Genomic DNA, 11,450 nt, shown 5'->3' on the forward strand with positions numbered 1-11,450 from the left:
TTCTGGACTGAATTGATGAAATGCTGGATTTAGCAAAGTACCACTTTAAAACAAATTAAAATGAGAAACCTGCATACACATATTCAAATGTGTTTGCACCCAAGATTCTGTATATATCTACTGAGTGACTGATTTTTTTATGGTTGAAGACATAAGTGATATCCAGAAAGGAAAAGACTCAGACATAAGGACAGACAGAAAGAATTAAAAAAAAATAACGCATATGTGCATACTAGACGTACCCTGGCTTGAATCTGCAACGCATGATTGGCTGACAGAACCATGTGGGTCACATGAACACGGGATACAGGGGTTCTCTTCCTCAGCGCTCACCTGGCCAGGAGAACATTTTGACACAGTTAACATTTACTTAAGATAAACTTTATTGATCCCTAAAGGGAAACTCAGGAATCATGATGAAGTTTGAATAGGATGAACATATATACCTCACGTCGTCTGTAGTAGCCAGCAATGCAGCTCTGACAGTTGATGCCAGCTGTGTTCTCACGGCAACCGATACAAACTCCTCCCCCTCTGTATTTGCCATGGATGTCCAGGCTGAGTGATAAGTCTGCTACTGTGTGATTGAAGTAGCACTCCTCTGCCTTGCCATGGCAGTTACACTCTAAAAACAAAATACATAAAAAGATGACCCTGCAGCAGTGTATATATAGGATTTCTCAATTCAAATACTGAGCAAAGAGGACCAATTTTATAATCCATTTACTGTTTGCATAGCAGAATGTAGAAAAACATGCAGTACTCTTTTGAAGACAGTACCTTAGGTTCACAGTGTTATCTCCAGGGTTCCAGAGAGAAAAGATGGTATTTCCTTCATTTAGCTTTTTTTTTTTTTTTTTTTTTGCTATGGTAGTTAGTTGGGAAAATATTTCTGACTCACTGAGCTCAACATCTACATTTTACAAATAAGAGGAAAGAGGTGTGCTTCGAAATTTTAAATAGAAACTTAGGTTTGACCCTTTGTGATTACTCACAGTTGCAACTAAAGGCCATGAGGGTCTTTTTTTGTTTTTGTTTGTCAAACCAGCATTCATAGCTCTGTTCTCAACAAGAAAGAGGAAACGTTGACACTGGCACATCCCTTGATATGCAACAAGGGGTTTGTGTTGTGCTGGGGCACTCATGTTCTGTCCTGAAAGGGCTGCATCATGACTGACTGTTTTAACTATTGTGCCAGTAAGGATCTTTAATGTGTCGTGCTGTGTCAATGTCAAGGCAGAAAAAGCAGTTATCAGGTCACTAAAACTATAGAGCCTCTTAAAACTATAAGCCTTTAAGGTTATATGTTCAAACCCTAGTTTTATGATGACAGGTGGAAGCCTCCAGCCTCATCACTCTGCTGCTACATAGATGATGAATATTACCAGATGCAAAGGTGACTTTTTACGGCTTTCTACTGTCTTTGCTGATCTTGATTGGCCTGCAGGAAAGTATTTTTTAGTATTTGCATCACATTTTAATTCTGTAAAGCCTTTGTGCATAGATGTCATGGTGCTGTATGTAATAGATGTTAATGTAAAAGTGTTGTGTGTGTGCGTGCGCATGTTACATCACAAATAAACATAGGCTCCTACAGTGCCAAAAGAATTCTGGAAACAGGAAACATAGTATTCTGCTAAGTATGACTTTTGTGTTGTGGATTAACTGGTGTTTGCTTATGTGTAACTATGTTTGTGTTTAATTTAAGCATGTAATTTGTTTTTCTTACTCTCACAAACATGTCGAGTGAGGAAGGTTCCTGCCATCCAGGGCTGCTGGTGGTAACCAGGGCAACAATGATCACAGCTCTCCCCGCAAGTGTTGTGTTCACATTCACAGCTGAACTTCTACATGTGCAAACGTACATTCACATACAAATACAAAAAAATTGCACATTAATGGATAGCTCGACAGTTTTGTAAATTAAACAAATATGAGCAACTATAAATGGATTTTTCTGTAGCTGGAAACTGATTTCTGTCTCATCAAAAAAAAGTGTTCTCTATGACTGTAGAATTCCAGTCTAGCCCTTTTTCTCCATAATCTGTTGAATTGCTGTGAAAACATAAATGTCAGGGTTGGCTTGACACAAATCAATCGCACATGCATTTGGAAGTTTGTAATGCATTCTTATAAACATTCTAGTTTTCTGAATTACAGGAAAAAGCGCAGTTGGCCAAGCTCCTAAATATAGTACCACAGCCCTTAATAGTAGAGAGCAACTTATCACCAAGTTGAAATATACTCCTCAAAAGAAAACAACACATTAGACCCTTGTGAACAAATTATCGAAGTTGAAAAGCTTTACTCATGTACATGGATGACTTGATTATAACAAATTGACAAAGCCAATGCAACCCAAAATCATGAACCCATGAAGGGCTGTATTCAAAATCAAATCAAATCAAATAGATTTAGGTCAGGGGAACGGGGGGGCCAGTTATTGCCTTCACCACCTGAGAACTGCCTGCACACTGAGGTTGGGCATTGTCCTGCACCAGGAGGAAGCCAGGGTCTGCTGAACTAGTGTAAGGTCTGACAGTCACTGAGGATTTCATCCCGGTACCTCGTAGCAGACAGGGTACTGTTGGACATGACATGGACGTCTGTGCGGCTGACCAAATATATGCCTCCCCAGACCATCACTGATCTACCACCAAACCTGTCCTGCTTGATATGAACCTGGTTTCATTGTGAAGAGAATAGGGCACCACTGATGGACCTGCCAATTCTTGGCGAGTGCCATTTGAGTTGTATGGTGCTGGCCTGTGAGCACAGATAGGATGGTTTGGTAAGAAACCTGTACACCTGCTGGAGGTCATTTTGTAGAGCTCCTGTTCTTCCTTGCACAAAGGAGCAGATACTGGTCCTGCTGCTGGATTGTTCCCCTTCTAGGGACCTGTCCAGCTCTCTTGGTATAATGGCTGGTCTCCTTCACACTCTTGAGACTGTGCTGGGAGACACAGCAAACCTTCTTGCAACTGCATACATGGATGTGCCATTTTAGAGTAACTGAACTGCCTCATGCTACGAGTAGAGGCAAGGACATGAGCAAAACACTAAACCTGAGAAGAATCGGTCACGAAGAATAAGAAGAGAACATTTGCCTGTGACCATCACCCAAACCATTCTCTGGGTGTTTTCGTGCAGCACAAAAGTGTTGAGAGATTTATCGTACAGCAGACTTTCAGCTGGTGTGAGGACACTGTACTACATTCCAACAGTAAAAAAGTGGATTGTATCACTGTTTTGGCACCCTCCATTTTTACTTGAATGCAAAACCGGTGGGTTGCAAAACAATATACATGACCTATTGAAAGTCTATCAGACAACAATGTATTCATTGTAGAGCCAAGTGCAATAACAGAACGAGATCCACTTTCCAGATTGTCAGTCAGTAGCAAATGGGTTCACTATTACGCTCCCAAGAGGGAAATAAATTCAAAATTAAACACAGTCAAAGCAGAATGTTGCAGGAAACTTGCCAGCTTCAAGGTTCAGTAATTCAATTTAGGACTTTCTGTAAATTGGCTGATGTGAAGAGTGTGCCAGATTTAACTGAGGAGAGCAGCACAATAGTGCAGTAAGAGCCAAGTTCGGATTTGTTGGCATGAGTGAATTTGCCTCTTTTATCTGAGACACAATGCTACAACTCAGACTTCAGGCTGCCTTTGTGCTGAGCATGCATCTGAACAAATGTTGTATAGACAATCATCAACAAATCATCTCATAGGTCTTCACCTTTCCAGCTTTCTGAACATCTGCTCAGCGTGGATGGAAAAACTGTATCAAAGCAAGAAGTTAAATGAATTGTGGGAACAGAGGGCTAAACGTAATCTCAACAAAATCCCATGTAAATTAAGTATTACATGAATGAGTCATATTTAGGTCTGATGGGTTAAACTATATGGCTAATTACAGAAAAGTATGTATAAAAACATAATTATAAGTAGAAAAAGCATTAATGTACTGAACCTACTTTAACCATTCACTGTTTTATATTTATGTCCCAAAACCATGCAACCAATTTAATTTAAAAGATTTTTTCTATATATTTGCAGGAGCCAACACAATTTTACTATATACATATCTTTATATATATTACATATGAACAGCAGACGTGTCTCTTTATTTTTGCATTGTAAATCAATATAAATGTTTAGTCTTGAATGAAAAACTCCACTTTGTTCATGTATGAAATATTTTCATGGATGTTAGAGCATGTGATCAAGCCAACCCAGAATATTGTTTTAAAACAATAACCCTCAACCTTTACTAGTATTGTAATGTAAAGAAAGGTAATATAAAGAAGCCTATGTGCCCTGTAAAACTGCAGGAATATAAAAAACATTGAATTTCTATGTGACTGCATAAAAAAACACCACCAAAACGAAGGTGCAGCATGCCAGCCAGATATGACATGGTCAAGTTCCTTCGGATTACTTTTTCAGTCTGTAAAATACCTCCTGAACATGGCCTTTAGACATGGAGACAACAGAAAAGACAAAGCTCTTTACACATCAGTGACATCACTTATTGTCAATGACATCATCACCAAGGGACCAGACACCAGTGCTACATCTGAGTTGGTCTTCGTGGTTCAGCCCCAGGACATGTAAAGGGCACAAAACTCGATGTGTGAATGTGTGTGTGTGTATGTGTGTATAGTGAAACTGAAAAAGATCAGGTGTCTGGTATCAAACACTCCTCTGAAGTGATACAGCAGACAACTCTTCACTGTGTCACCTGTGTCCCCTGCAGACAGGCTGAGACACAACCGCCCCTGCCACACACGCACGGAAAGTTTGATATAAGGTGGTAGATACAAAGCTGGTGCCTGAGGGTGCTTTTTGCTCCTGTTCAGTAACATGGAGGAGCTCCATTACCTTGATGGTATTGTTAACTGGACTGAGAGAGACAAACAGAGAACAAGGCGTTTTACCTTTGTAACAGTGTTGAGAGGACAGGCTTTGGCGTGGCCATAACAGATACACATCCCTCCAACTGAGATGTCCTTAATGGAGTAGTAGTACTGAACAGAGAGACAGAGTGCAAGTGCCCAAACATGTTATCAATACTACACCTTAATGAGCAGATTAGCAGGTTAAGAAGCATTATAAGAGCAAGAGCCTGCTCAGTTATCTCAGTGGAGATTACAACTGAAAAAAGAATCACCTAACAAAGGATGTCTCAAACTAATCATCAGGTGATGTGTTGAACACCACCACTTAAACACAGTTTTACACTTTATAATCACCGTGATTTCTGTTTAATGTCAGTTTTGGTTTGTAAGGGTTACAGCAAAATAGGGTCACTTGTATCATTTCAAGTTTTCTTAAGAGGATAAAATCTTAACTACAAATAGTAAGAATCCATTATTATAATATAGTGTAACACCCATGGATTGTATAAAGGAACTTTGTTAGAAAGAAATCTATCTGAAGTTAAAGTATATGAATTGTTAGTAACTTGGTATGTTTTTCAGGCATTTCTTGCTGTATATAACCAGTAACATAATCTTATAAGATATGATTGAGGATGTTTTAGTGTGGGTACATAAAATAATGATTGCGATATTCTACGTCATTACATTTAATCCTTGATGTATTATAATAAAAAAAAAAACAACATTGATGAGATTCAAATTTTTATAATTGCCCTCCATGATATGTAAATTGTTTTGAAAATAATGAAAGCCAAGAAAAGTTGAGCCTCACCCGTCTTGTCACAATGGGGTCGATATCTTTGGGGTCTCGCAGTGTCAGAGTCATAAGGTCGGCATTCAGCGTTCTGATTCGCTGAAAAACCAACCTGATGTAACGGGCAGAGGTGAAGTTCAGCAGGGTTGGCGAGGGGTCATCTGCACTGGGACGACCATTGATCAAAGACGTGTGGATCTGTACACAAAAAGAGACAGATAACTGCTAACATGTAGCAGAAACACAACACTTTGGAGATTTTATTCTTTGCAGTGGCAGATGGTGGAAGGAGTGGGAAGCCTCTTTGGTGAAGCCAAAAAGAAAACAAATGTAAACAGATCGGAAGGTGGAGGATGAGAAGCAACAACCTTTTTTTAACAGGAAACAATCGTCTCCAGAGTGGTGTACTGTATGTGTATACTGTGTTTGTACTAACACAGGCTCAAAGAGATGCTCAAAATGTCACATTTGCTTAAAAATGTACTTATCTAAAAGAAAAAAAAAAGCACAAGAAATTTAACAAAACAATTTCAGGGACTACATGGTGCTAACAGCTGTTTTTGCCATACAGATTCCAAATGTGGACCCTAAGTTGTTTTGGGAAACACTGTGCTGCCACTGCACCATATAGAAGCAACTAACAAAACTAAACTTTACTGGGGATGTTGAAAGCAAGTAGTACTGCAGGAGCAAAAAGATGCTTTTTGTTTGCACAAAATTTAACTAAATCAAACCAATTAACCAACAGGAACTTGAACAAAAATATCTTATGACTATAGCAACAGGAACCAAGTTGTCAATGATGTTGAAGAAGATTATACATGGATTATATTCTGTATAACCAATAATCAACAGGCAATCACAAACTGAGGAGTATGAGGTTCTGTCTGCCTGTCTGGCTGACTGTCCATCTGTCTGTCTCACTAATGTGGCCAAAAGCAACATTTGGCATCTGCAAAAAAAAAGTCTCACAGAGTGGGCTGACCGTGTGTGTTTTTTGTGTGTGTGTGTGTCAAGGGGGAACACTTGATGGGTGCAAGCTGCACACTTGGAAGAAACGAAGAAGAGGGTTGTGTATGTATGCGCATGTGTGTGATTAGTGGTGGGGTGACACTGTGAATGTGTGTGCAATGCTGTGACACATCGCCTACGACTCATTATGGTTTCACTGTGATCAGACGGCTAGGGAGCTGTCAGGCACACGCACACCCAAAAGACACACAAAGACACCCCCCAACAACACACACACACAATACATACACACATTCAGACATCTCTGTCGTTACTTGCAGCTCTTGACATCTCCCAGCTTGCACCCCGTTCAACGCTCCCCCGCAGGACACAGACACATACAGTACAGTACAAACACACAAGCAAACACATACTGAACTCACACATATGCAAGCAGGTGTGTACACACCAGCATCCATGTAAATGTGTGCATATATTCAGACAGGCATCTACAATTAGAGGCCTGTGTGGTGTGTGTATATGTGTGTTCTACAGTCCTCTTTCTCTTCATTAATGTCAGTTATAGCAGACTTGCCCCCTCTGTTCTCAATGGGTGCAACCACACACACACATCTGATCAAAGCAACATAACAGTCAACAGGGTGTGCACGTGTGTTAATGTGCATCTGTTTTCAGTATATCAGAAGCCTCTTTTCATATTGTTAAGATTTATGCAGAAATTGTTAGAAAATCAGCTTCAGTCTAATTTGAAAACCAACATGTAGCACTTCATCTTCCACTATGTATCTTGACTGATATATATTTCTATTGTGTATTTTATATCTTTATATTTAACTTTGTCCTTTGTTTTACTCAGTTTTATGTGGATCGCAGACATCATTTGACCTACCTCTATCTTTGAAGTGGAAATGGACAGTTTGTGCAAACATTTTGGATTCAACATATCTGGTTTGTTATATCTGGGCTAGTCTGATGACAGTGAGATGACTCAGGACAAGGGTCCTGTACTGTAATTCCTGCAACTTTCATGTGTTTGCAACAAAGTATTGCACAATGACTATGGATGATTTTAATTAAATTCTTTTGACATTCTTCTGAAACTACATGTTACCTCTCCATTTTCCAAAGGGTGAATCTTTGAATAAAAAGAAGTGCAGATAACTTCATCATCTCTGGTGTAAGATGGAGGTCCTCTGCGTGGAATAATGTGGAATCGGGTCAGGCACTCTGTATCTGTAATGGCATAGTACTGCCAGGGTTCAAAGTTCACACCGTCTGTTGAATGCTGCAAGATCCAGTTACCTGGAGACAAAAATATTGAAGAGATAATGACAAATTTCTTCAAACTAGTCTTGTGGGCAAGAGAAAAGATCAATAAAACAATGATGGACATCAAAGGCCAACTTAAGGTTAACCTACTTAAAATACATAGAACATTGACAAAACATCCAAATCCATATTTCTCAATAACTTGGAGAAAACAATGCTACTGAACTGAATGACTATAAGGAGAAGGGAGTTGAGTTAACAAAAAAATAACATGCAGACGGAACTAAACAGAGAACATATGAAATGCTACCAATACTACAAGTAGTTCTTGTTCTTCCAGGCCATAGAAAAAGGCCAAAGCTAGGAGGGGGAGCTCAAGGCTGTCATTCAATATATAAGTGTGCTCCTGGTCTATTAACTCCTTTAAAATCAGGAATACATTAGCTACTTGCAAAGGTGCAGATATAGTTTGCTTTCCAGAGCTATAACATTAACTTATGTTGAGAATCTGTCAGCTTTATGTGCTTGAACTGAATATTGAAACATCAAGATCTCTGAACTTTTAGACATGGTTTTATTTAATTTTTATATTGCTGTATCCTCTATGTGGATTAGGTGGATGTTCTGAACTACTAACCAAGTCAGAGCCATTTTAATATCTGTCTGAGGCTAATGTGTAGCCGATGCAACTTATTTTCACAGGTGATACTTTTCTTCTTGACCTGAGACACTAATCTGACATTTTGTGACATCTTGTTAAAGGTTTTTCATTCTTTTTGTGACTTGTAATGGCTGTATCCACAGCCACACACAGTTGTATTCATTTCCAGACACTTAGTTTAGAAAAAAAGTCAATTTGTTTGGTTTAACATTTAGTTTATTAGTAGTCTTGAACACTACACTGCTTTCTAAATAAGGCACGCACATTTAGTTAAACCTTTGATGCACCCAAGCACATTTGTTGCCTGTTTGAGTTCCCCTTCCTGGTATGGAAAAAGAGGATGTGGAGGGTGGAGCCTGATTATATGGAAAGGCCCAAGCCAGTGACTGAACCAAACCTCTGAGTAAAAAGGGGGAGGTTAATTCACCAGTCAATTAACTGACTAATTGTTTTGTTCATTTGTGTTTACTTTTAGGTTAGTTAGGTTTGTCTTTGTAACCCCCTCATTTCCAAATGGCCTGTCCAGCCAGTATATATGCTCCCCTATGTGTCTAGTTTGTTAGGTTGTTTTGTGTGTGTTCAGTTACTTTGGTTTGGTCTGTGGCTCCTTTTGTCTTGCAGCTTGGTCCCTTACACCAGTGATACCTATTAATATATCGACTAAGCAATGCTGTTTTTGTAAGTTTGAGTCAAACCCTCAAAGGCCAATGGCTGTCTACCAGTTTTATTGGAAGTGTTTTGCATACTGAGGGAGGAAAACACCCATGTAGGGGGAATAACAATAACAGCTGCAGACAGTAAACTCTTAGTACTGTCAACGTTTTGGATGCTGGATTTTAAACCTTATACAGTATGTGACTATAGTGAAATTAATTTTATTGAATACAACTCTTATCTCTCAATTAATTGTGGATTCTCTGTGGAAGGGTTGTGTGCTCAAAAAGGTCATAATTAACTGTTCATAATACAAAGGCTAAATGGTCTGCAGCTTGCACTTTAATCACATAGTTACTGTTTAATTCTATGATCTACTACTTAAAACAGTGTATGGCTGTCTAAACAAAAAATTACAAAGCAGAACACTTACCGGGGCGAGGTGAGTTGGCTGCCTTTATGATCACATAGGCAATCTGAAAAACCTGGGAAAACAGAAAAAAAGAGGACTGAATGTGAGAACAACAATTTAACCTGAAATGTAGTAGTACCTGTAGAAACAACTGAACTTGTTCCAGTGTTTATCCACTCACTACTCCCTGAATAAAAGACGTTGTTTCTGCTTTAGTGAACAGTTAGTTAAGAATTTGGACACTTACTGTATGAACCATTATGATTTTGGGCCATCACTCAATCAAATGTTTCAGTTTTGTTGTTAGTTTCATCAAATTTAAGTGCATCTTCAGATTGTAAGGAGAATGTAGAAAATTGTTGATGTTATATTGGTGTTTAACTGTTTTTCCAATTAAATACAATGATGCTTGTTTAGACTGACTCTCATTTTGATCACAGACACTAAATGTAGGTCAAATGTTGACTCTCCATCTCTCTTCACAACTGAATCTTTCACCCCATCCAGTCTCTGAGAGCATCTCTTTCTTCTCGTGATGTGGGAAGCAGTGTCATATTGCGGCAATTAGAATAGGGAAAAAGCTACCAGGTGTGTGTGAGAGAGTGTATTTCAGGGTAACCTTATAGCAGTCATTCAAACCCCCTACAAAGAGTCACTGTTACCTGCATTCACACCAGTGTGTATATGTTGCTCTAACTCTCAGCAGTAGCTTGTAATACGGTGACAGCAATGGGACAGCTAGGCAGCTCCAACAGCTAAACATAGATGAATAGAGCTAACTAATGCAGTGTGTGTGTGTGTGTGTGGGGGGGGGGGGGTGTTGCAGTGTGTCAGATGTGGATCAGACAAGGGATTTTTCACAACACAGCATCAACAAATAAACACACCAATAAATGTCCTGCCAGAAATTCTACTGCTGCTAAATAAATGTTTATCCTGCATTCATGACATTTAATGTAGGTTTATGGTGTGTTTACATTATTAACAGGATCATATTATCAGCTTTCAATATAAAATTTAATTGGCTAGATTTCCTTTCCATACTGATTTTTTTTTTTTTTTTTTTTTTTTTTTGCAGCCTGGTTTGGCAAATTTTGAGCTCAAACTAGCAGGATGTCTCCGAGTTTCATTAAGTTACATTTGAGACCTTGTTAATACAAGTTTCTGATTTTGAGTACTGGTTTCACATCCAAGGAGAGTACATAGTATGTATGTAACTGCCTGCTGTAAAAAGTCCTGACAAAAGAAAAAAGTAAACTGGTGACTCAATCATCGTCTAATAGTGAAATCTTTTATTGGCACTTTGTTTTGGCCGTGATGAATAAGTCTGGGATAAACTACTCACTCAATTATTTTTACATTGCATACTACTTCAGACTGAGGTGTTAAGATAGGAGAGGCCTGGATGTAAATTAAAGACTCTCAATAAAGTCTATAAATTTCCATATATCTACATATATGACACTATTAACTATTGTATCACGACTTTTCACCAGCCATCTTACTTTATTGACAGGAAATATTCACGACATGCCACAGAATGCCTGTTGGCATATATCTGAGCATAACAGCCAAATGAGCACTTAAAATGTTTATTTTAATGCTCAATCAGTCCATTTAAGCCCCGTGTCCAGCATGGTTGGGTTGCCTACAATTAAATGGACGGAAGAATCCATTTTGTCTCAGCATGATTTGGACACACAGTGACAGTGGTTTTGCTGAACAGCTGGTGTTTACAGGCCATTCACATGGAAAAGTGTTAAAATCGCTCTGGCCTGATAAA

General features: G+C 38.9%; 1 protein-coding gene across 7 annotated transcripts in view; it reads right to left on the minus strand.

Annotated features, from left to right (window-relative positions):
* Positions 1-11,450, minus strand: part of lama2 (laminin, alpha 2) — a 138,586-nt gene that overhangs the window by 97,651 nt on the left and 29,485 nt on the right. For all 7 annotated transcript variants that reach the window (XM_026319504.2, XM_026319503.2, XM_026319501.2 and 4 more), the window contains exons 4-10: positions 9,689-9,740; positions 7,783-7,973; positions 5,718-5,897; positions 4,943-5,032; positions 1,730-1,847; positions 447-625; positions 243-333 (exon numbers count right to left, since the gene is read on the minus strand). In XM_026319504.2, the coding sequence (XP_026175289.1) occupies positions 243-333; positions 447-625; positions 1,730-1,847; positions 4,943-5,032; positions 5,718-5,897; positions 7,783-7,973; positions 9,689-9,740 (901 nt within the window). The remainder of the gene's footprint in view (positions 1-242; positions 334-446; positions 626-1,729; positions 1,848-4,942; positions 5,033-5,717; positions 5,898-7,782; positions 7,974-9,688; positions 9,741-11,450) is intronic.

This window comes from Mastacembelus armatus, chromosome 24 (genome assembly GCF_900324485.2).
Source record: "Mastacembelus armatus chromosome 24, fMasArm1.2, whole genome shotgun sequence".
Classification (NCBI taxonomy): domain Eukaryota; kingdom Metazoa; phylum Chordata; class Actinopteri; order Synbranchiformes; family Mastacembelidae; genus Mastacembelus; species Mastacembelus armatus.